The sequence below is a fragment of the Tachyglossus aculeatus genome, chromosome X4, assembly GCF_015852505.1.
Source record: "Tachyglossus aculeatus isolate mTacAcu1 chromosome X4, mTacAcu1.pri, whole genome shotgun sequence".
Classification (NCBI taxonomy): domain Eukaryota; kingdom Metazoa; phylum Chordata; class Mammalia; order Monotremata; family Tachyglossidae; genus Tachyglossus; species Tachyglossus aculeatus.
This window is the reverse complement of record NC_052098.1, coordinates 37,409,502-37,436,068: the sequence shown is the minus strand read 5'-3', so window position 1 is coordinate 37,436,068 and position 26,567 is coordinate 37,409,502. Positions and strand designations below refer to the sequence as shown.

At 42.9% G+C, this 26,567-nt stretch overlaps 1 protein-coding gene across 1 annotated transcript in view; it reads left to right on the top strand.

The window, feature by feature from the left end:
* The window catches only part of LOC119947969 (methylthioadenosine phosphorylase), a 56,557-nt gene that overhangs the window by 22,513 nt on the left and 7,477 nt on the right, over positions 1-26,567 (top strand). Inside the window, exons 5-6 of the mRNA XM_038769690.1 lie at positions 18,735-18,837; positions 21,910-22,149. Of these exons, the coding sequence (XP_038625618.1) occupies positions 18,735-18,837; positions 21,910-22,149 (343 nt within the window). The remainder of the gene's footprint in view (positions 1-18,734; positions 18,838-21,909; positions 22,150-26,567) is intronic.

The window sequence follows — 26,567 nt, the reverse complement described above, 5'->3', positions numbered from 1 at the left end:
AGGCCTGTTGTTTATGGGTCTTTTGGGTGTGTCCAGTCCAGCTTTGTCCCAACTATTTCATGAATGTATGGGGGAAATAACTGACATTTTAACACCAGGCTAGGAATTGCCTAGTGTAATTAGAACAGTGGTGTAAATCATAATCTCCAAGTCAACAACTGCAATATTGAAAGAATGTGTTGACCATAGTAAGATTTTTTTGGGGGGGAGAGGATTCTCAAGTTTCTGTTTAGCCATGACAGATTTTCTTAGGCTCCTTCTTGTTTTGGGGCTTGTGGAAGCCCAAGAGCCTTGATTAACTAATCCTCTGGGTCTGAAGCTCCTTTAAATGGTTGACTGTATTTTGTTTGCATTATAATTATTTAAAAACCACCCTTCAGAAACCATATGAAATCAATGCCTGACCCTGAATGCTAATGGAGTTTGTTTACAGTTTTAGAAGCCAATCAGTACAGGGTTTCAAGTGCCTCCCTCACCTTTCCCAACAAAAAAGGAACTCCATTCATCTTCCCTCCCTTTCACACTGCTTAAGCTCCTCATAATTTAAAATTTATTGTACTTTGGCAGTGTTAAAGTAGTTTTGCTATCCCTATTATCAGCCAAATGGTCCTCAAATGCTGGTGGTCTTTCTGGACAAAAAGTGCAGCACAAATCTATTTAGAAATGACAGTGGAGATCAGAAAAAGGGAGAGAGGAAAAGCAAGTGGCTCATTCTGTAGGGTTAGCACAGCCGGCCTCAGAGATCTTGTTAAATCAAGCAGTCCAAGTGAAGCCTTTAGTGCAGTGTCTGGTGATCTTTCTCCTGTCGAGTAATACACAGAGGAAGCAGCATTAAGGAGAACAAGAAAACTTAGTCACATGTCCCTCAGCCAGGCGATGGAAAAAGCCAAAGATACTGAGGCCCTTTGGTCATCTGGAAGCTTAGGTGGATCGGGAGTCTACCGAAATATCTGTGGTATCTTATAGTTGATTTAAAAAGTTCACGGATAGAACCAAAATCCACGGTGTTTTTATGTCACGGGTAAAACTGCCAATGCCAACATTAAGGCAGTACCGACAGCATTCCCTGCGGTGTTTGAAGGCCATGACTGAGGATGTGGTTTACCTTCTGAATTTAATGTGATGAAACAAGGAGTGGTTGTCTTCCAGAACTTTTATCACCCAAGAAGAGAAACAAGCTTTCAGTTTGAAGGCTGTTTAACCCTTCTGCTGGGTGGCAAGGCCTCAGAGAACATTAAACTGAAGCCTCAGCTCATCTGCCATTCGTAGACTCCTTGACTCATGCTGAGATTCGGCCAACCTAATCCAGAAATCAAGCAACAAGGCCTGCACAACAGTGAACCTGTTTACTGACTAGTTCATTAATTATCTGTCAGTAGTGTAGTGTTATTGTGCAGAAACCGGTTTTGAAACTTGTGTTGATGCTCCAAGACAGCACTCTGGACCTTCCTGTGAACCTCAGCTTGCTTTAGACAAGCAGCTGTATTTTTATTTTTTTCTTCAGATAAATGTAGTTTTGTTTCTACAGTCCAGGGATTCCCCATTGTGTCAATTAAAGCCTATGCTCAAGGTACAGATTTAGCCATCTTATTGAGACCAGTGAAGTTTTGAAGGGATTACATTATGAAGACCATTAATAATATCAGAAAGGCCTGGACAGACATGAATGAAGTTGTATTCATTCAATTGTATTTATTGAGCGCTTACTGTGTGCAGAGCACTGTACTAAGTGCTTAGGAGAGTACAATATAACAATAAACAGGCACATTCCCTGCCCACAACATGCTTATAGTTTAGAGGCGGGAAGGCAGACATTATTTTATGGTGTTTGACAGAAGGTGAGGCCTGATGTAGCGAATGCTTGGTTGGGATAGTCAGAGATTCCAGCCAATACAAGTTAATGCCGCACAGATGGCAGATCGAGTAGGCTTTGAGGAAGTCAACCTCAGTGATGTGCAGGGAAGCCACTGGGAGACCCTAACTAGTGAGGAGTTGCAAGAGTTGACTGAGCGTTGAGAAGATGAGCAGCGCAGGCAACAGGAAAAAGACACATCCAGAGAAGTTTTTGACAACAAAAGTTTTGTCTGACTCCCTGAGTGAAGCCTCACATGTGATAGCCACCCCTCTCCTTAAGCACTTTAATACTCACCCCACCCCCAGCACCCCAGCCCTTACATTCATAGCCTTCAACTCTGCTGTCTCATCTATCTGTAATTTAGTTTTAAGTCTGTCTTCCCTTCTAGATTATAAGCTCCTTGTGGGCAGGGATCATATCTATGAGCTCTACTGTATCGTCCTCTCCCAAGCGCTTAATAACAGTGCATTGCACACAGTAAGCATTCAGTAAATACTGTTGATTGAGATTTTGCCAGACTGATTCTGACCTTAAATGAGTCTGTGCAGTGAAGAGATTGCTAAGAATGGCTACTCTAAAATGGAAGGGAAGAAGGCAAGCCAGTCCAGATTTGATAACTTTCTTCAAGAGCGCCACAGACAGGTCCAGCCCCAGCAGGAACCCTGTCAGGTAGGTGTTGCTCCATCAATTACCAACACTGCCAATTAAGAAGAGCAAGCCTGCCGTAAAGGTTAGAGCAGATTATTTGCTATGTTGTTGTAGTTTAAAATTGTTCCGTAAAATTTCATGTTTTTTGCACATATTTTATGTGTTTAAGCATATTTTGTCGGAAGAACTTTTCTTGATTCCTCCACAGTATTCTAGCCAAAACGTGTAGTGAAAAACATGGCTTTTGGCAGACCTGACTGTACTTAGTGATGCTTTTTTATACTGTGCCCTCCCTTCCCCTTTTCTGAAGCCCTGGAATGCATTCTCATGGCTCCTGTGTTACTACCACCTCTGGTAACATTTACCTAGTGCTCATTTTGAGTCATCCTGGTGGAATAATTTTCAGACTAAAACTGAAACTCTGACCCAAACTTCTCTTTAATACTCTCTGCAAGTTGAAGGTTCTGGTACTTTTGCCACTGGTTATTGAAATTCCAGTGATGTCAGCCAAACCTAAAAATCCGTCTAAAGGGATTGCGATTAAAGAGAAATTAGAGAGCTCATAAATGCTTTTGCTTCTTCATAACAAACTTCCCAAGTATCTTAAATCTGTATTCCCATGACGGACAGGAAATTCTCATTTTAAAAGTAATTTGGTCTTTTGGTAATTTGCACTAGTGGATGAGTCTGTAGGTAGAGTGGTGGGGGGAGTGATTCTCAGTTGAAAACAAAAGTGCTGGTTCCTTGGTTAGAGACATTGCTTCTCAAAATCCTCTGACCCCCTTATTTCCTACAAGAATTACACTTTTCCACATGTGCTGAGTGGTTTGCCTGAAATGGCAAAGGAGGTCTGCATCAGAAAGGGCAGAGGAAGTTCTTAACTCCATCAGTCATGCCATGTGCCTTATGAATGGTGATTATTGGAAATGTTGGCATCTTTTTAGAACTTCTCAGAGGTGAATTCAAATGGACTTTCCCCTTCATTGCAGACATCCATACATAAGAAAAGTCACAGTTCGAGAAGTAGTGTGGCTTAATGGAAAGAGCATGGTTCTTGGGAGTCAGAGGACCTGGGTTCTAATTCTGGCTCTGCCACTTGCCTGCTGTATGACCTTGGGCAAATCATTTAATTTCTCTGTGCCTCAGTTATCTCATCTGTAAAATGGGGATTCGTTACCTGTTCTCCCACCTACTTAGATTGTGAGCCTCATGTGGGACAGGGACTGTGTCTGACCTGATTATCTTATATCTACCCCAGCACTTAGTTCAGTGCTTGGCACTAGTAAATGGTAAACAAATACCACAATTCTTGTTCTTTTTTTTCCTTCTTTTTCGTCGTCTTCTCCTTCTTCTCTTTCTCCTCTTCTCCTCCTCCTCCAGTTTAATATTAATGAAATGAATCCTTGACATTATGAGGGGTTTTGATCCAGACAACTTCCTTATGAGTGCTCTTTTTATCCAAAGCTAATCATGGCCATGTATATAACAGTACCTTTGTTGTAGTCCCTGAAGCTTCACCTGCCCTTGAATCTGATGGGTTCCTTTCCATAGAAGATTTCATTTGACTATTCCTTATGTGTGGGCAGTGAATGAGATATTTTTCTCTTTATCAGCCACATTATTACCGACAGTAGTTTTCTGTAGACTTATTGTAAGTTCATTGTGCCTGGCTGACTCTGCAAAGTGGTTCACAATCATTACCACCTGTTCAGTCAGTAGCATTTATTGAGCACTGTAGTAAGCACTTGGGAGAGTACAAAGAGTTAGAATACATGATGATCTCTGCTTTCCAAGAGCTTACAATCCAATGGGAGAGACACACAAATGAATGACAAGGGAGAATAATAGAGTATGTATAAAAATGCTATGAGGAATGTGGTAACAAGTGCTTAGGTGGCACAGAAGGGCTGAAGTGGCAGTTGGATAAGAAAAGGGGAGATGAGAGATTACTCAGGGAAGGCCTTCCAGAGGACATGCAATCCCAGAAGGGCTTTGAAGATGGGAAGAGCTGTGATCTGTCAGATATGAAGGGATAAGGCCTGAGGAAGGGGTTGGCAGTGGCTGAGATGAGAATGAGGCACAGCGAGTAGGTTAACTTGAAAGGAACAAAGATTGCGAACTGGGATTTAGTGCATTAAAGCCAGTGGTGAGTAGTTTCTGTGCTTTTTATAGAGTGAAGTGGCAATCATTGGAGATTTTGGAGGAGTGTGGAGTCATGCACAGTATGATGTTCTTGAAAATGATCTGGGCAGCAGAGTGAAGTACAGACTGGTGAGGGGAAAGACAAAAGGCAGGAAGGCTGGTGAGGAAGCTGAGTTAGTCAAGCTAAATATGACTGGACCCGGACCAGGTAGGGGCTATTTTTATGGAGAGAAAGGGTTAGGTTCTGGAAATGCAGAGGATGAATTGATAGGATTTGGGTGAGGTTGAATGTGGGGATTGAAGGAGATGGAGGACCCAAGGATGGGTGAGCAAAGCGTGCGTGACATGTGAGGAGAATGAGCAGTATCCAAACAGCAATGCTATGTAAACAGCTGCTGAATGGAAAGCTTAAATTGAGTAACCACAAGCAAGGAGGACTGAGGAAATATTTTAAGGACACGATAAACAAAGCCTCAGACAATGCTGCTTCTCAGCTGAAGACATTTGAGTCAGTTGCCCATCCTGCAATCGAGAGGCTCTGTTTGAGTAGACGATTCTTAAGGAATGAGAGACAAGAAGGCAAAAGGGAAAACTGCACCAGGCGTTGCAAACATGACCACACAACAAGGGATAGCACACTGTGACACACCAAACACAATACATCAGTCTTTTCCTATTTATGTAGAAAGGGAGATACTAATAATAATTATGGTATTTGTTAAGCACTTACTGTGTGCTAGGCACTGTACTAAGGGCTAAGCGCTGGGGTGGATACAAGCAAATCAAGTTGGACACTGTCCCTGTCCCAAATGGGGATTAAGACTGTGACCCCCATGTGGGACTTGGATTGGGTTCAATCTGATTAACTTGTATGTACCCCAGTGCTTAGTGCAGTGCCTGGCGCATAGTAAGTAGTTAACAAACACCATTAAAAATCATAATAATAATTGTTGTATTTGTTAAATGCTTACTATGTACTAAGCCCTGGGATGTGTACAGTGGATACAGATCAGATTCAGTCCCTGTCCCACAAGGGTCTCACAGTCTTAGTAGGACTGTGAACAAGTATTTAATCCCTATTTTATAGATGAGGAAACTGAGGCACGGGTAAATTAAGGGGTTTGCCCAAGGTCACAGCAGGCAAGTTACAGAGCTGGGATTAGAACCCAGGTTCTCTGACTCATTGCCCTGTGATCTTTCCACTAGGCCTATGTCAAGGTTGTGGATTTGAAAGATGGGGCAGATGGTGATATTGGCAACTGCGATGGGAAAGTTAGGTGAAGGAGAAAATTTGTAGGGGCACATGAGGAGTTCAGTTTTGGGAGAGAGTGTATGTTTAGTGCTAGCTAGGAAGAAATGGGTGTCATCCCTATAACTGGGAGTGAATGAGCTCCCCGGTGGAATAAGTGTAGATTGAGAAGAGAAGGGGGCCCAGAACAGAGTTTTGAGGGACACCTACAGTTATGGGGTGGGAAGCAGAAGAAAATCTGGCAAAAGAGACCACAAAGATCAGCCAGAGAGGAAAGAGGAGAACCTGGAAATAATTGTGTCCAAAAAAACAAGGTTAGATGACGCTTCCAGATGAAGGGAATGGTCCATCGCAAGAAAACCTGGTGAGAAGTTGAGGAGGTTTAGGATGGAGTAGAGTCTCTTAGACCTGGCAAGAAGGAAATCACTGACGATGTTGGAGAGAGTGGTCTCAGTAGATTGAAGGGAGCAGAAACTGGATTGTAGTGGGTGAAAAATGGATTTGGAAGAGAGAAGGTGGAGGCAGCCGGTGTATACAGCCAGTTCTAGGACCTTGGGTAGAATGGGGAAGAGGGAGGTGGGGTGATAGCTTGATGGTGCAGCAGGGTCCAGAGAAGAGTTTAATTAGGATAATTAATAGGGAAGACATGGGACCTGGGCATTAAAATCTCCCAGTATGAACAGTGTGTCAAAAGTTGGTGCTCCTGTGATGAGTATCCAATCCAAATCTTTGTGGAAGCGTTCTTTTTTTTTTTTTCCTTTTGCCAGGGTTTGTCATGATTGTGTCAAAGTGCTTTTGCTTCAGGGGCAGGCATAACTTCATCAGTCATTTATATCTCTGGGCAGATTTGGAAGACCTAGTAGTAGTGATTTTTGATTGCAAAACCAATCTCTGATAGCCGCCATTCTGAAGAAAGAAGGTCTCTCCAAAAGAAGCTGCCCAAGATCTGAGAGCTGTCCTTCGGGGAGTTTAGCTTCAGTTAGCACTGTGGTATTGATTCTGTATTGGGCCAGTCCATGTACCACAAGCCTTGTTAGCCTTTTTGGGTTATGACTGTTGATCATCGACTAGCATCCTGATGTTCCATGAGGTAATGGTTATTGTCTTAGCTATTTCCAGTTTTGGCACCGTAAGCGTACAGCTCACCAGCAGCGGTCCACTGATAGTCCCGTTGGGCTTGGATGAAGCAGGCGTGTTTAAGGGCACTCTTTCAAGTCCTCTGCTCCATTCAGGATGAACAATGCATTCCTAACTGGTGCTGCTGCCCCCCTCTCCAGCAACCAGGCCGCTAATATCTTGGATTGCCTTTGTTAGGGTGATCCAGCAAGCAGTTGAGTGAATGGACAACACTTAGTCTACAAATATTTGTAGCAGAATTAAGTTAGTTAGTCCATCGGGCATAATTAGATTAGCCAATCAGTTCAGCCTCTTCCCTTTAAAAAAAAAATAGATTATAAAATTTGAGATGTGGATGAGTAGTTTTGGTCGAAGGCTTTCTTATTCTTAGCTTGATTACTCATCAGGAAAGTCCCATTTTCTAAAGTGCTTGGCCAGTGTAGGGGGTGGTGTCTTTCCCCCGCCCTCCCCCCCCCCCCCCACAGACCTTACACTCCCCTGCCTTGAATATCCCCAGTTATGTCATCAGCTTTTGAAATCTGATCTCAGTAGCACCCTCCACCCAACAGCACAAGATGGGAGGGGATTAAAAACTGTGTAAAGAATTGAATTTGACTTCTTTCTTGCTTCCTATCTGTTCCCTCTTTCTTTTCCACTTTAGCGCTTACCCGCTCAATTAGGTTTACTATTTAATTTATAATTAGGACCACCAGTGACTTAGAGAAGGGACCGCAAGAGGCAAGTACTGGGTAGTCGACAGGAAGCTCTGATTCTAGTTCCATTTCTTTGACAATAAGGAATTACAGAAGTCCCTCTTTAATGCAACCCACAGTTGCATTATTTAGGGGTTATTAGCACAGTTAGCATTTGTGAATTATCATTTTTTTAAATGGTACTTAAGTGCTTACTATGTGCCAGGCACTGTACTGAGTGCTGGGGTAGATGCAAGACAACAATAATAATTATTATTATGGTATTTGTTAAGCACTTACTATGTACTAAGCACTGTTCTAAACTCTGGGGTAGATACACGGTAATCAGGTTGGACACATGGTCTTAATCCCCATTTTACAGATGAGGTAACTGAGGCACAGAGAAGTAAAGTGACTTGCCCAAGGTCATACAGCAGACAAGTGGTGGAGCAGGGATTAGAACCCTTGACCTTCTGACTCCCAGGCCCCTGCTGTATCCACAATGCCGTGTTTATTATAGTGCTTGGCTCATAGTAAATACTTAACAAATACCATTATTATTATTTCTGTCCTATTAAAATGATCACAACATAAGCTGACAAAACTTAAGGAACAGATGTTTATTGATTCATGTTTTACAGATTTCTCACATTTTGTAGCAGAATTATACAGCCACAGTACCACATTTCTTTGTGGGTTTTCTTTTAACCTTGATTCTTTTTTTTTTCCTTATGCCACTCATGTAGTGAATCCTCCAGTACTTGGTTCTCCAAGAATGCAGGGGTTATGTTCTTGTGGTAGTCATACATGCATACCATTGATTGATTAAAGAAAACCCATGTTGGGACATCCAGCCATTCTGCAGAGCACATGCATATTCATTCATTCATTTATTCAGTCGAATTTATTGAGTGCATACACTGTGCAGAGCACTGTACTAAGCACTTGGGAAGGTAGGGTACAGCAATAAAGAGTGACAATCCCTGCCCATAACGAGCTCACAGTCTGCGGGGGGGTGGGGGGGAGACAGACATCAATATAAACAAACAGACATCAATATAAATAAATAAAATTACAGATATATACGTAAGTGCTGTGGGATGGTGGAGTGGGAAGAGCAAAGGGAGCAAGTCAGGGTGATGCAGAAGGAGTGGGAGAAGAGGAAAAGTGGGGCTTAGTCTGGAAAGGCCTCTTGGAAGAGATGTGCTTTCTGTAAGGCTTTGAAGCCGGGGAGAGTAATTGTCTGGCATATTTGAGGAGGGAGGGCGTTCCAGGCCAGAAATAGGACATGGGCCAGGGGTCGGTGGTGAGAGAGGCGAGATTGAGGCACAGTGAGAAGGTTAGCACCAGAGGAGTGAAGTGTGTGGGCTGGGTTGTAGAAGGAGAGAGGCGAGGTGAGGTAGGAGGGATGAGGTGATAGTGCTTTAAAGCCAATGCATACAATCTGTTTCTCCTTACACCATGGTGTGCTGCATCTAAACAGGCCAGCATTGTCAGAGGAGTCTGTCCGATGCCTTAACAGCTTAGTTCTGGCTGAAATGCACAGTGAGAAATGTGTTCTGACATTTGGGAAACTCTAGCAATAGGAACCAGCCTCCTGAATGGCAACTGGGGATGGGATTGTTCTTGGGCAGAGGCATTAGGAACATTGAGAGACCAAGAAACAAGTCAAAGAAGCAGCGGGTGTGGTGGATGGAGCACAGGCTTGGGAGTCAGAAGGTCCTGGCTTCTAATCCCAGCTCCACCGCTTGTCTGCTGTGTGACCTCAAGCAAGTCACTTCTCTGTGCCTTAGTTACCTCATCTATAAAATGGGGATTAGGACTGTGAGCCCATGTAGGACATCTACTATGTCCAACCCGGTTATCTTGTATCTACTGCATTGCTTAGAGCAGTGCTTGACACACAGTAAATGCTTAACAAATACTACTATTATTATTGTTAGAAAAAAGTGAGACACTGCACATCCAGTTAGTAAATGATAATTTTATGTGCTCACGAATCTGTTATAGAGTCGAGTGTCAGTTGTGGAATGGAGTGTCAATTTTTTTAGCCTCACCCCCACAAATGGGTAAGATTTCATCAGTGAGTTACCACCTATTAAGCACCTCCAGTGTTTAGAACTTTATACTAAGCACTTGGGTGGGTACAGTATCAGTACCATTATACTTTAAGGGATAGCTCTACTTCAGTTGTGAGTTTTATGCTACCCATATTGCAGCCACTAGAGGGGATATAGTCACTTTCAGAAAGACACAGCTGATGCCTCTTCTTTGCAGAGTGAACTGTGCTTCACACAGTCCTTGATAGAGGAAGAATGTAGGAAGTTCAAACTCTCCCCAGAGTAAGAATGTCCTGTGTGGATGAGTAAATGGATGTGTTAAAGGTGAATTTTCTCAGTTTATCATTTCCCTTCTTCCCTCACTGGGGCTGAAATTCTGCTTTGCTAATATGTAGTTATTTTAACAACTCTGTTAAATAAGACTTTGAATGGCCAGTTTCCTAAATCTCATTTTCCTTCCACTTTTTTTTTTAATGTTGATATGGGATTAACATTCTTGCTTATTCAGGAGTCTAGTATATCTGTGTTTTGTATTTTAAGTGATACTACTGAGAGTGAGATCCTACCCATGTGTGCTAATAGGCCAAGGAGACTGAGTAACCAACACTCCATTCCCTCTGTTTGCACATGAAAATAGATTCTTCCTTCACTATATACACTTGTATCCTGCAGGACTTTTCTCCTTTTGAGCCTGCTTCTTCATACTCTTCAGATGCAGAGCGGCCTAGTGGAAAGAGCAAGGGCCTAGGAGTCAGATGACCTGGGTTCTAATCCTGGCTCCACCACTTATCTGCCGGGCAAAGTTGCTTAACTTTTCTGCCTCAGTTGCCTCTGCAAAATTGGGATTCAATGACTGTTCATTCATTCATTTGATCATATTTATTAAGCGCTTACTGTGTGCAGAGCACTGTACTAAGTGCTTGGAAGATACAGTACAGCAATAAACAGTGGCAATCCCTGACCACAACGAGCTTGTCCCTCCTATTTAGTTTGTGGGACCTGATTATCTCGTATCTACCCCAGCGCTTAGTACAGTGCCTGGCACATACTAAGCACTTAACAAATATCATTATTATTATTATTAGTATATCCTGGTTTTTGCTTAGCCAGTGCACAGGGAGAGCGATCTCTCACCTGACAGCTGCTTGCCAGGCTGTCTGTTTGCTGTAGTCCAACACTTTGTCACCTTGTTTGAGATTGTGCTTTACCCGATCTTTAAATCATGTATTTTGCCTTCCCTACATATGTGTACCCACACTTTCAGTTCAACATACAACCCTTGCTTGGGTAGCCTCCCATCAACCATTTTAGACTGTGAGCCCACTGTTGGGTAGGGACCGTCTCTATGTGTTGCCAACTTGTACTTCAATCAGTCAATTGTATTTATTGAGCGCTTACCGTGTGCAGAGCACTGTACTAAGTGCTTGGGAAGTACAAGTTGGCAACATATAGAGACAGTCCCTACCCAACAGTGGGCTCACAGTCTAGAAGGAAGCGCTTAGTGCAGTGCTCTGCACACAGGAAGCGCTCAATAAATACGATTGAATGAATGAATGGATAACCCACCCAGTGGAGCTGGGCTGATCTGAGCATTGCTTCAATGCTGATGAGCTGACTGCAGTTGTAGTAGTAGTAATTTGAGTGCCCACTGGCACAATGCACTGAACTATATGCTTGTGAAGTACAAAACGAAGAAGTGACAAGTTTCCCTATTCTATAGTACAAGCAGAATAATAATAAAAATAGTAATAGCAATGTGTGGTATTTGTTGCACACTTACTGTGTGCTAAGCACTGTACTAAGCGTTGGGGTAGATACAAGGTAATCAGGTCCCATGTTGGGCTCATGGTCTAAGAAGGGAGAACGGGTGTTGAATCCCCATTTGGCAGGTGAGGGAACTGAGGTACAGAGAAGTCATGAATTGCCGTAGGTCACACAGCAGGTAAGTGGCAGAGCTGGGATTAGAACCCAGTTCCTCTGATTCCCAGGCCGAGGGCTGTTTCTGCAAATACAAAGTGCTGAGGAGGGGTATGAATCCATAAGTGCTAGATATCGCTCCTGGAGTGCTGGGAACTAATCAGAGAAGGCTTGTTGGAGGAGGTAGGATTTTAGGAGGACTTGGAATATGGGGAGGGCTGTGGTTTATAGGCTCGAGGAGCAGCATGAGCAAGGGGATGGAAGGGGAGGTACAGTTAGTTTAGCTTGGGAGGAATGAAGAGAGTGAGCTGGGAACTAGTGTATGTAGAGAGCTGGAATGTAAAATGAAGAAAATTGATGGAGAATCTTGAAGCCAGTAGTGAAAAATGTTTGCTTGATGCCTAGGGACACAGAAAACCAGTGGAGGTTTTGAGGAATGATGATGATGATGGCATTTATTAAGCGCTTACTATGTGCAAAGCACTGTTCTAAGCGCTGGGGAGGTTACAGGGTGATCAGGTTGTCCCACAGGGGGCTCACAGTCTTCATCCCCATTTTACAGATGAGGGAACTGAGGCACAGAGAAGTTAAGTGACTTGCCCAAAGTCACACAGCTGACAATTGACGGAGCCGGGATTTGAACTCATGACCTCTGACTCCAAAGCCCGGGCTCTTTCCACTGAGCCACGCTGCTTCTCTAAGGCTTCTCTAAGGAGAGATGTGTGTTGAGGGATGCTTCAGAAGATGATCTGACCCCAGCTTCCAGATCCCTCATTGCATGCTCAAGCATGGCCGCACCACGTAGATTAGGTTGAACAAGACAGCCCTGTCTTACTCTGATTGTGCTATGGAAAGGATGAGACTGGGCAACTTCAAATCCAGCTCAACCAATGACACCCTTGTGAAGTAACCTAAAGATCCTGTTTAATTTCTCAGAATGAGAGAATTTACTTAGTGGTTTCCAGAGCCCTGGTCGTTTGATGATATCAGCTGTTTTTGTGAGGGCTATGAAAACAAGTCTCTAGTGGTCTTGGTATTGCTCCCTGCACTTTCCTGGATCTGCTGCCCAGCAAAGATCTTATCTGCTGCTCTGCATTTTGGTCTGAAGCCACAGTGTTTGGCAGGTGCTGCACTGTTGGCTGTGTCAGTACTCTTGTAGCCTCAGTTGCTAGAGAGGAGTGCTTGAAATTGCTAGGAGTGAGAATAGGAATTGTGGAATTCATGGTTGTGTGCACTAATATGCATACCGGTGAGGCCAGCAGCCCCATCTTTTAATACACCTTTGGTTTTAAAGATGATGACCTGCATGGACCAGAGTGGCATTTGAAAGTGCTCTGATTCTTAGGGAGAAGGGTTTGGGCAGAGCAAGAAACGGATTTGGGTTAGAAGCAGATTGGCCTGTCTCTACACTACCCATTCTCCATCCCTCTTAAACTGTGGGCTCCATGTAGGACAGAGACTTTCTCATCCAACTGTATCGTATCTACCTCAGTAGATATAGTAGTACATAGTAAGCATTTAGTAATAATAATGATAAAGTATTTTTTAAATTTTTGTTTATTGTGCTTTTAAATTTCCTGCAAACCCCTGGGACCAGCCTGTTACAAAGGTACTAGCAGGCTCAAATGGTGGAGGAGAAAGCCATTTGCACATATATCCAGTTCCCGTGGCTAAAAACCATGCAAGGGGAAGACATCTAATGACATCACCAGAGCCGATTTGGTATTGATAGAGACACCCTCAGATGCGAATCTTTCCATCTGAGGAGTTAAGCTTGTCCTCTAGACAGTAAGCTTGTTGTGGGTGAGCGGCGTGTCTACCAACTCTGATATATTGTACTCTCCCAAGCATTTAGTACAGTGGTCTGCACACAGAAAACACTCAGTAAAAATGATTGATTTACTCCCTCAGCATTCTCCTCCCATGTCCACATTCTTTTCCTTCCCAGCAGTCGCCCAGAGAGGTCGTCTGCCTGACCTTAAAATCTAACCCCTCTACCTGTGTGATGGGCTCCATACCTCTTTCGTTGTATTAATGTCTGCACCCACTCTCCTTAGTGCTATCTTTGGCTTTCTACCATCCTCTGTCTCCTTCCCCTCTGCTTAGCTTCCCTGCTGCAGATTGATGTATCACTTCTGTTTTCTTTAAACTTATCAGCCCTTAATGCCTTATTGGTTTGGCAGAGTGGTTTACAATCATTTGCATGTCTTCTTGGATCTAGGCCTCTAGGGTGCAGTCATCTGCACGCAGTAATTCTTGAATAACTGTTTCTAGGACTGATTGAGGTACGAAGTCTGTTGAGTTGGAAGAGCTTTCCAGAGGTGCGGAAGTGTGTCTCCAGCGCCTGCAGCATCTCCTATCACCACGGCCTAGAATGAATTGAATGGAACCAGGCCCACGATGCACCCCTGCTTTATTATTCCATTGGCAATGGGGAATGGATCAGACAGGGCACCCTTGGGTCTGACCCAGCCAGCCATGTCATCACGAAGTAGTCTCAGGACCTCGATGAACTTTTCAGGGCAGTTAAATTTGCTAAGTCATTTCCAGAGCTAGGACACAGGTTCCCTGCTCACATCGAATTTACGGTGTAGAGGGGGAGATAGACATTGGTGTAGATAAATTACGGATCTGTGTGAGTGTGCTGTGGGCTTAGGTGGGATGAAAACAAGTGGCTGGAAGGTAGGGATCCAAGTGCATTGACGAAGTAGGGAGAGGGAGTCGGGGAAAACGGCTTAATTTGGGAAGGCCTCTTGGAGGAGATGTGACCTTAATTAGGCTTTGAAGGTGGAGACTGTGGTGTTCTGGTGTATATGGAGGGGCAGGGAATTTGAGGATGTGGGAAAGGGGTTGATGGTGTGATAGAAGAGATCAGGGCTTAGCGAGTAAGCTGGTGCTAGAGGAGCGAAGTGTGTGGACTGGGCTGTAATGAAATATTTTGAGGATGGGTATAAATCTATAAATACTGGGTGGCTATAGGGTTGTTTTGCGGGGAGAAGGGAAAGTTGAGAGAGGAAATCTCACCCAATTCAACTCATCCATGAGCCCATTTTTTGCAAAAAAAAAAGTTTTACATTTTTTTTGCCCTTTGTAGTTAGGGGAATGCACACTGCAGTATTAAACTGTGTTTTTTATCTTTTTATGATTTTTATCGATTGTGATTTACACTAAGTGCATTTATAAATACATTTATATTTTATATAGATTTTATCACTAAAGGTTATTAAATGTTTTATGAATGAATATTGTGTTACTGTATAACTGACCCGTATATTATTTTATGGTATTTAAGCACTTAGTGTCACGCACTGTTCTAAGTGCTGGGGGAGATACAAGTTTATCAGGTGGGGCCTAGTCTCTGTCCCCCATGGGGCTCACAGTCTAAGTTAGAGGGAGAAGTATTTAATCTCCATTTTACAGATGAGGTTACTGAGGCACAGCGAAGTTAAGTGATTTGCCCAAGGTCACACAGCAAGCAATTGGCAAAACTGGGAATAGTAAGAACCCAGATCCTCTGATTCCCTGGCCCGTGCTCTTTCCACTAGGCCACCCTGCTTCTTTGTATAATTTTGGTAGAAGTAAGGTATTGGACCTTGGTTCAGGAACCAATCCCCAGTACCTAGCATTCTTCCTATGAGAAAATTAGTTCTGATTTAAACATTTCGACTTGATGCAATTTTCAGGAACCAATTATGCCTTAAGTCTGAGGACTCTGTTCAAAATATAAGCATTGAAATATTTGAACGTTTTTGTAAAATCAAGTTTAATATCTCTGTGCATTATGTTAATTACTAATAGAATAGTGAATTTCCACATGCCATCTTTCTGGCCTGTCAGCATTGCAATGCCCCTTGGAAACCAATTTTACATTGCTGGCTGAATTTGAATCTTTGTGTGTTTTGACTTGTTCATGACCTATGAAGTGTTCTGAGACTGACAGTTTAAAGCCATTCTGCCAGTGTCTTGTATGCTTTCAAATATAGAACCCAGCTAAGTTTGGCTGTGTAGTCCTAAGAGAACAGCTATTTCCTTTAGCCTTCTATGTCATATCCTTAATATTCACTTCCTTTGTAGCTGCTGTCTATCAGATCCAGGCAGCCTAGTAACAGCTTGAGCCTGACCTTGGGAGCTCAGAAAAGGGTCTCTGTGTGGTCTGAATCCATTCTGCAGTGGAATAATCAGGTGCCTGTTCATAGACATGCCTTTTAAAATGGTTATATTTGGTTGTTGTTGGATTTTTTTTTTTAAGGGGGATGGGCCTGGTTTATCAGCCAGCAAATCCAAACTTGCTCCAACACTTCCTATAAATCAAACAGCTCAAGCAGCAGGCAGGTTAAAGGAGTTGTTGTTTCTTTTTAAAAAATCAGTTGGTTTATTTCACATTTGGCACTGTTGAACTAGGTTTGAGTCACTCTTCTTGTGCATGATGAATTGAAAAAAAGGCCCTTAAGATTTATTTCTGGAAGAAAATTCTACATTGTGACAAGCTGTACATTCTTTTTTATTATTCTTTGTCCAGGAAAACTTACTTCTCTTAAAAACAAACCAAAAAAACCCCACTTTCTTTTCCCCTGGAGAGCAGGAGACCAATTGGCATGATATATCTTGCAGTATTCTAACTGCTTTTTTCCTTTTTAAAATAAAAGTCAAAAATTTCAATTTCCTGGTTTGCTGACAAATTTAACAATAACAAGATGTAATAGATTTGAATAAAACAGATTTTTAGTAAGGCTTATCAGAGCAAAGTTAGTTAACTGAAGTGAGCTAACACTGGTAACTGAAAAATGGAATGATATGTCTGAGTAAATCTTTACTACAACAGTGCCTGTGAAACTGGAGATTGTTTATTTTTGAGTGCTTACTGTTCAGCTTTGAAAATTGCCAGTCAACTCTTTGTAACACAAAAACGTAAATGCCTTTACTGGGTCAAACAGTGGTCTAGCCAACTCAGCATTCCACCTTCAGCAGTGGCAACAAAATGCAGAGTAACTATTGTAATGGTTGCCCTCCTTGACATTGTTCCTATTGGAGAAGGATGTGCCATCTAACATTCTTAACTTTTCACCTCTACAACCCTAACTTTTTTTTTTTTTTATAGATAGTAGAGTTGTCCTTTGGCTCAGAGATGACATTGCCAATAATAGTGAGACTGAATCCAAGGGTATGAGTGTCACTGAGAGAGAATCTCTTGCACACCATGACCATGAAAATGCAGCAGTACACCCTAGGTGTCCTCTCGCCATTCTGGGGGGATCATTGGTCAGGCACTCACTGCCTTAATTTCCTCTCCACCAACTCTCATATCAACCCTCTGCAGTCTGGCTTTTGACCCGTCACTCCAACAAAACTACTCTCTCTCCAAGGTCTCCAATGATCTTGCTGAGTCCAAAAAGCTGTCTGCACTCCATCCTGACCCTCAGTCTCTTTGCTGCTTTTGTAATGGTGAACAACTCCCTTGAAACACCATCAGGCCTCAGTTTTGCTGACACAGTACTGTCCTGGTTCGCCTCCTCTTCCTGTGGGCATCCTCCATACTCTGTCCTGGGTCCTCTACTCTTTAAGTTTTACACCCACTCTGTCAGGAAGTTCATCTGCTCACGTGGCTTCATCTACTTCTTCTGGGCACGTGATTCCCATAACTATCTTTCTAGTCCTGACCTCTCATCTGACCTGCAGTGCCGCATCTCCTCTTGCCTCTAGGACATCTCCATTTCCTCCTGGCTCCTCAGACTTTTCTTCTAAACCCACACTCCTAATTTACCCATCTTAGATGATTACACCACCGTCTTTCCACCCCAGAGACTCACAACGTTGATGTCATTGTTATCATTCAACTCTTACGTTTGGTCAACTGCCAAATTCAGTTTTTCCAGTCGATTTTTCCTTCACATCTCCCTTCCTCTTCACTCAAACTGCTACCCTCCAGGCATAGGCTCTGCTCTTGTCCCAGCTAGGGTATTGCATTAGCCCCCTTGCTTGTCTTCTAGTTTCCGTCCTCTTCTCCTCTTCTATCTATGCAACACACTGCTGCATGGATCAGCTTCCTGAAGCTTTGTTCAGCCTATGTCTCTCCCCTCCTCAAAACCCTCCACTATCTTCCAGTTTCTTTTTGCCTCAAACCATAACTCCACATTTGGCTTCAAGGCTTTCCACAATCTGACCCCATCTTACCTGTCTGCTCTCTTCCCCTGCTATTCCCCAACTCACTGTCCTTTACTGTCGATTCTCCTGCCTCTGTCTCTTCACTCACTCTTCACTCAGCCCGTCTCTTTGGCTTAGCACTCCCCTCCCCACACGTCCCTCCCCCCCACACACACATCAGATAGAACACAGTTCTCCCCACAATTCCCTCCTCAAACACATCCTCCAAAAAATTAATTTCCCACCACCCTGAGACATATCATCCCCTCAAACCAACTGCACTCAATTTATTTTGATAGTGTGGTAAACATTTTTATGTTTGTCTCCCAGTTAGAGTGTTAACTCCTCATAGGCAGGGAACATGTTATTCTGTTCTTCCCAAGTGCTCAATAAATGCTGCTGCTACTAATACCTACTTTTACTGACTGCTTGTCCATGGATTTATCCAACCCTGATTTTGAACCTACTGATATTATCTGACTGCACAACATTTCATATGCACATCTGGTAATACGGAGGGAGACAGTAGGAAATAAAATCAGTTCATAGAAATTTCAGAAACTTCACTTTTCCTGTAATTTCTGACTCTTCTCCACTGAACATTTACCAGCGCTCCTCTTAACGAGAAAAACAGATTTAAATTTTTCTCTTCCCTCTCCCTAGTGGAGTAGCTATCCGAGGGTTAGCATTAAGGAAGAGATACAGGCTGCCTGGCTAATCCACAAATTGGTCAGTCAGCCGTGGGGTAGACTGAAAGCTCATTGTGGGCAGGGAACACGTGTGTTTATTGTTCTGCTGAACTCTCCCAGGCGCTTAGTGCAGTGCACAGAGTAAAGTCTCAGTAAATATGATTGGATTAGTACTACTGAATGAAAGAAAAGGCTGCATTTTTCCCTCTCACTTTATTTTTGCAGGACTACTAAGAGGGATCAAACTTTCTACGATGGGTGCCATTCCTGTTCTGGAGGAGTGTGCCATATTCCAATGGCAGAACCATTTTGCCCCAAAACTAGAGAGGTAAGTACATCTTCTCTGAAGTAAACCGTAATCAATCGTATTTATTGAGCGCTTACTGTGTGCAGAGCACTGTACTAAGCGCTTGGGAAGTACAAGTTGACAACATATAGAGACAGTCCCTACCCAACAGTGGGCTCACAGTCTAAAAGGGGGAGACAGAGAACAAAACCAAACATACTAACAAAATAAAATAAATAGAATAGATATGTACAAGTTAAATAGAGTAATAAATATGTACAAACATATATACATATATACAGGTGCTGTGGGGAAGGGAAGGAGGTAAGATGGGGGGGATGGAGAGGGGGACGAGGGGGAGAGGAAGAAAGGGGCTCAGTCTGGGAAGGCCTCCTGGAGGAGGTGAGCTCTCAGTAGGGCCTTGAAGGGAGGAAGAGAGCTAGCTTGGCGGATGGGCAGAGGGAGGGCATTCCAGGCCCGGGGGATGACGTGGGCCGGGGGTCGATGGCGGGACAGGCGAGAACGAGGCACGGTGAGGAGATTAGCGGTAGAGGAGTGGAGGGTGCGGGGTGGGCTGTAGAAGGAGAGAAGGGAGGTGAGGTAGAAGGGGGCGAGGTGATGGAGAGCCTTGAAGCCGAGGGTGAGGAGTTTCTGCCTGATGCACAGATTGATTGGTAGCCACTGGAGATTTTTGAGGAGCCACTGGAGATTTTTGAGGAGTACCAAGTAGTATTGGATTTAACTTCCAACATCAATCTTGCTGCTATTCAGCCCTTAAGCCCTGCTTTAGTATTTAAAATATAGTTTTGAAAGCTGATTTATCCACTCTTTATCCAAAACCAATTTTCTTGTGTGAGTGAAGACCTAATTAAGTCTGAAAGAACATGTACTGCTAGAGAGCCCAAAATGCAGCATAATATAGCAAAGTGTTTACTGAATAAGTTTTCATGAAAGAAAACAAAGTCAAAAGAGTAATCGTAAAACAAACTTGATTCAGAGTAGCCTAACCCTTGGAGCTCAGTGTGCCACACTACTACCAGGAGCTAGAATAAAGATAGGAGGAAACAGAATGCACTTACTGATTTCCAGGTCCATATAGGAGGAAAACCTTCCGGTCTTGAGCAGAGTGGCTTCTAGCCCTAGATCAGTTCAGCAGCATGTGCCCCTCTCCCTCTCCTGACATGGAACTTGAATTGGTATGGGGAAATTTGAGGCTTTGTATACTGCAAGCAACCATGGTTGTTGCTGATATAATTCAGGAAGCCATGAAAGCTCCATAAAAGGTCTGCAAATTAGATCTGGTAAAACTCAACGGCACATGAACTACTCTAACTCCCAGTGACTAAAATGGCAGCCAGAACCAGAAGAAGGAAGTAATTACAGAAAAGGAAAATGATCAGAAGTTGTCAACCACCTTTCTCTACATCTTAGGGGTAGTGTTATGAAACCCAAATTCTGGCAGAACTATTCACGGACCTCAAACCATCCACGGGTAAATTGTCTAGCTTATAAAGTAATGCTAATTTGGAAATAAGGTAGTTAAATGACATTCTAAATTTTGCCCTTTGGCAGAATCTTTGTGTTTTAATGGTTACCCAGGAGGCAGTAGCCTTATCAGCCATACATATTCATTTGGGCCAGAGTCTAAAGGAAAATCAGGCGTGGATCTAATGAACTGTGATTCTTTTACCTCTTGGGAATGAGTCCATGCAATTGGCTTTGGAAGAGAATCTCCAATATACTTCTTCAGGCAGGCCCTAATACCACCTTAATATACCAATGATGAATGTGATTGGAGCCATTGCAAGTTTTTCAGGTTTCTGTTTTTGTTTTGCTGTCCACCAATCTGCAAGGCTGAGTTACTCTGGCATGCCGTGGTTGTAGATGTCATGTCAATTACTGTTAGAAGCTACCTCCCATGTGACCAAAATAAGCTGAACATTTGTCTGCCAGAATGTTCTTTCCCTTTAGACACCAAAGAGAATTCCAGGAGATATTAGATCAAAAGTTTCAAACAGCACGTGGTGTTTATTTTGTGTGTTTGTGGCTACAACTTGGAAAGCCAGCCTCTTCTACTTATTTTCACCTTCAGGCCTTTATAAATAAACTTAGGCGGAGGTGTGTTGGAGAAAAGACAAGATCCATCTCCCTTTGCCAAGCTAACAACACATTTGTTTATTTAGCACGGAGATCGAAGCTTGTGGAGATTTGGTGTAAGTGCTTCGTGACAGGGATGCCGTCATGTGACGTTTTGGAGCTGAATACTTAAGTCTGATGGAAACCACTGCACATTGCTCTTAGATCTCTGTAGGATACTAATGTGTGTCTCCATGTAATTCCAGGTGCCCTACACGGATTTGGGCCCTATACTTTCACCATGGCCCCAAAGTTTGTTGTAAGATTACTCTTTTGACTTTGTTTTCTTTCATGAAAACTTATTCAGTAAACACTTTTCTTTGCTATATTATGCTGCATTTTGGGCTCTCTAGCAGTACATGTTCTTTCAGACTTAATTAGGTCTTCACTCACACAAGAAAATTGGTTTTGGATAAAGAGTGGATAAATCAGCTTTCAAAACTATATTTTAAATACTAAAGCAGGGCTTAAGGGCTGTATAGCAGCAAGATTGATGTTGGAAGTTGAATCCAATACTACTTGGTACTTCAGATTTTAGTGGGAAGTTTGCAGAATTCAATAAATTCTTAAATTCTGTGGCCCATGGCTTCCCCAACCTTCCGTGATTACTAACTACCGTGGTTTAAAGGAAGGAGAAGAGTGGGAAATGGTCCATTTTATTGCTTTCTGTTAATTACAAAATGCATTTTAGGAAAGGGAAAGTTCTATTTTTACAGGTAATAGCTATACTTTCCATGTTGCACCTTGATGTTTCAATCACATGACTGCTAGCACTGAATTTCGGCTACCTTCATCCCTGAGAGCAGAGTGAGGAGGTGTGTGTGGTTACATGATGTAACAGTGACTAGCCAAACTAAGCTGCTTTCCAGCCATTACTTCCTGTGCTCATTGTTCACTCGCCCCGTTGGGTTGATGATGTATCTTGGCTTACATATATCATTAAGAAACATCTGTCTTATGTGCTTTTTTTTTTTAAAGGTTCTCATAGAGATTGCCAAGAAACTTGGGCTCAGGTGCCACCCGAAAGGAACAATGGTGACCATTGAGGGGCCACGTTTCAGTTCTCGGGCAGAAAGTTTGATGTTCCGCAACTGGGGGGCAGATGTTATCAACATGACCACGGTTCCTGAGGTTGTTCTAGCAAAAGAAGCTGGCATTTGCTATGCGAGTATTGCTATGGCAACAGACTATGACTGCTGGAAGGAGCATGAGGAGGCGGTGGGTGGAACCTCTTTTCCCTTTCAAGATTCCATTGCTATTTTAAGTGTTATAAATTATTTATTCACCTAGAAGCATTGAGAAAGATTAGCCTGCCTCCTCTTGAGAGTAATGTTGTGTGAGCTAAATAAAAGTGGGGATTCACGCCAACTAAAAGATAGGCCAGTATTAGGTCTTTGTGACATTTGTGTTATCTTCATTTAGCAGAGAAAATCTGTTTCTTGGAAATTCTGGCCTGATCAGGGATGCAAAGGAGAGGCCAATTTCTAGATATTCACTTTGAATGCTTTTCAGTATTTTCAGTGACAAGTATTCAGAATCTTAAGAGACATTTTGGATCCAAAGAACTTCAGTTTAGTGAAGGGGCCAAGTCTCTTTAATAAAAAATAGACAGTCTATCTGTAACTTGCTTGGCTACTTTTCGTTTTTACAAAAGGAAAGCTACCCTTGCGTAAAAAAACCCTCAGCGAACCCACATCTGCTCCGCATCTCCTATGCCGCCCCAGAGGTTAGGTCAGAAAAGCCGTTTAACTGTTTTAAAGCAAAACAGCCTTTTTCTGTTGTTTTTGGAATTTGATCTTGGATCAGGATTTGGAATTTGAATAGTATTTATGGGGAAGCCATTCATGCCAGATTGTAGGACCAGGATTTCCTCAGTGTTCTACTCTGATGTCAGTACTTCTCACTAGTGAAGAGGCTCTGTCCAGAGCTCCAAAGAATGGTAAAGGTGTTTTGGTAACAGGATCTCTGTAAACACTGAGGGAGAGGGAGAGCTGTCCTTCATTTTGGTTGTGTTGCAACAAATAGTAGCATCCTATCCATGTAGCAAGATATGGGTCATCGGGCATGTCCTTTGAGCTAGATTTGAGTTGGGTAGCAGTCAATCTCTAGGAAGTCCTTTTCTAGTGAGAACATACCATCCACATCTGAACAAATTGCAGAGGAAATTACAACACAGATTTTTTGTGGGGAGGGTGGGGGGGTGGTATTTGTTAGCACTATGGGCCAGGCACTGTACTAAGCGCTGGGATAGATACACGTTAATTGGTATGGACACAGTCCATGTTCGACATGTAAGCTCGTTACGGGCAGGGATTATATCTGCTAATTCTGTTATATTGTGCTCTCCCAAGCACTTAGAACAGTGCTCCTCACATAGTAAGTGCTCAATAAATACCATTGATTTTTGATTGATGGGGCTCACAGTCTTAATCCCCATTTGACAGATGAGGTAACTGAGGCACAGACAAGTGACTTGCCCAAGGTCATACAGCAGACGAGTGGCAGAACTGATTAGAACCCAGGTTCTTCTGACTCCCAGGCCCGGGCTCTACCCACTAGGCCACGCTGCTTCTCGGAGTTGTCCTTTCTATTCCAAGACGGTATCTCCCCCCCGCATTGGTTAATGATAATAGTAATAATAATCATTGTGGTGGTGTTTAAGCACTTTGTGCCAAGCACTGTACTAAGCTCTGGGGTAGATACAAGGTAATGAGGGAGGACAGGTATTTAAGCCCCATTTTACAGAAGAGGAAGTAGACTCATAGGTTGTGACTTGCCCATGGTCACACAGCAGTCAGGTGGCAGAGCTGTGGTGAGAACACAGGTCTCCTGATTCCCAATCCTGTGTGCTTTCTACTTGGCCAAGCGGCTTCTCAGAACAGCTGTTCTCTCAAGAGTTCTTGATTGACAGGGCACCAAGCGGGCCTATCTGCTACAGTTGTCTCCCAACTTTTGGCCATGATACAGCACTGCCCAAGACTGCACTTTACTGTATTCTTAAAGCCTTTTTGTCCCTTTTGGTTTCCCCTGCTGCCGTATTTCAGCTCACCACACAGCATATGAGCATCCCACTGTCACCCATTCTCGTCTCATGTTTCACTCAGCTAAATTGTGTTGAGCTGCTGTTTGCCTGGATACTAATGGAAGACTTTGTTCCAGTTCTTCATTGTCTGAGGACCTGTCTAACCCCTTGATATTGAATATGGCTTGCAAAGTGTCAGTCAGTCATTCATATTTATTGAGTGCTTACTGTGTAAAGAGCACTGTACTAAGTGCTTGGGAGAGTACAATCTAACAATGAACAGACACATTCCCTGCCCACAGCGAGCTTACAGTCTAGAGGGGGAGGCAGACATTAATATAGTGAAACTATTCAATGGCTTGGATGAGACTTGTGATGGGTCCAGATCTTGCAATTATGGGGAAGGTTGGACAGTGCTATAGCTCTAAAATGTGGTGCCTTATAGCTCACACATTCTGAAAGACTGCCTAAAGAAAGATCCTAGTCTTCCTGATTTTGATTTCCTATTTCCTTGTCTACCACTGCTTTGTTTGACAGTGTGCTGCCTAGATGACAGAATTGTGTGTTGGTATTTAATTCCATGTTGCTGAAAGAGGCCTTTAGGTTGTGTGTCGAGTTTCCCTAGTGCAGACTGACGCATCACCTCAATTCTCTTAAAACTCATCATCAGTCCTTAGCACCGGACCGACTTCTTAGGGTTTGAAAATATTCTTTATATTTTCTTGGGTGTGGGCCTCCAGCACAGTTATCTGATTATGCAAACTTCTAAAAGGCAGTCTCTGGGCCTTTCAGTGATGTTCATAGCCTGTTGTGTTGAAGTACTTTCCTGGAGAGTCAGGAGTCTATATCCGGGTACCTCATTGTGTCTGACACAGAGGTGTAGAGTAAATTGAACAATACTAAGCCTAGTGCGCAATCCTGTTTAACCTCTTTGTGGATGGAGAATGAATTGGACAAGGTACCGCAAGCCCTGACATGGCCAACTATACCTTCTTAGGGCAGTCAAGATTGCCTGAACTGTATTTTTCAAGCTATAAATTGATTTATAGCTCACCTCCTCCAGGAGGCCTTCCCAGACTGAGCCCCTTCTTTCCTCTCCCCCTCGTTCCCCTCTCCATCCCCCCGTCTTACCTCCTTCCCTTCCCCACAGCACCTGTATATATGTATATATGGTTGTACATATTTATTACTCTATTTATTTATTTATTTATTTTACTTGTACATTTCTATCCTACTTATTTTATTTTGTTGGTATGTTTGGTTCTGTTCTCTGTCTCCCCCTTTTAGACTGTGAGCCCACTGTTGGGTAGGGACTGTCTCTATGTGATGCCAATTTGTACTTCCCAAGCGCTTAGTACAGTGCTCTGCGCATAGTAAGCGCTCAATAAATATGATTGATTGATTGATTGATTGATTGATTTATGGAATGAGTGGAATTGTCCATTTGAGCCTATTCATTGATAGGGCAACTTTGAGTGTGTAGTCACTGTTAACTCTTAGATAACCTGATTCTCATTGTAAACACTACTCCTTTCAGGCCTTTCTGAGACTTCTAGAGGGACTCTGTTGATCATTTTAACTTAGCAGCAAACTCAAGAAAAGAATCCAAGCATTTTACTCTGTGTGGTCAGCATAGATCCTATGGAAACTCTAGGAGCTGTACTCACACTGAAGACTCTGTGAGGGAAGCAGCGTGGCCTAGTGAATTGAGCTCGAGCCTGGAACTCGGGAGGACCTGGGTTCTAATCCCGGCTCTGTTGTTTGTCTACTGCGTGACCTTGGGCAAGTCAGTTCACTTTTCTGTGCCTCAGCTGTAAAATGGGGATTAAGACAGTGAGCCCTATGTGGGACAGGGACTGTGTCCAACATGATTAAGGTGAATCTACCCCAGTGCTTAGAGTGCCTGACGCATAGTAATTTTGCTTAACAAAAACCAACAATTCTATCCAAACGTTCTTTTTTTAAAGCTTAAAGTAGACAGATGACACAGTATGCCACCTTAAAATTCTCTATCCTTGTTTAAAAAAACCAATTGCTTAAAGAAAGAATCTTAGTGGCACCATAATGCTCTGAACAAAAAAAGCCCATTTTTCTGGATGAGCTTCAATTTTTGCTTGCTGTACAGTCAACTGGGGCCAGCAAATATAGTGAAAAAAATCACATACTCTAACCTCACAAATTGTATTTTATATGCAGTCACTTAAATTGGTTTCAAAACCAGCTTCTGAAGGCATCTATTACACGATCCCTTATTTGGATTTTTCCTCAACATTTTATTGGTTCAACATTTATAGCATTTCTCCACTTTCCTGCCTTTTCCTCTCAACTCTGCCAAAATTTACATTGCTTATTGTTGTTTTTCCCATTCCTGTTCATACCCATTGTAATGAAGAAAATCAAAGCAATTGTATATGCAAATGTAAACAAACACGTTAAAATAATCTAATGCCATTAAAGAACATTTTTATCCCTTTATCTTGATAAAGGCAAAAATCTGAACAGTTGGTTCTTTAACTTGTAGGAGGCCCTGTAAGGGCATCTTCCTGTTTCAGTTGTTGGTGACCATTTGTTTAAAGTGCTTCTTCATGCATCAGGAGAAAACTGCAACTTGAAA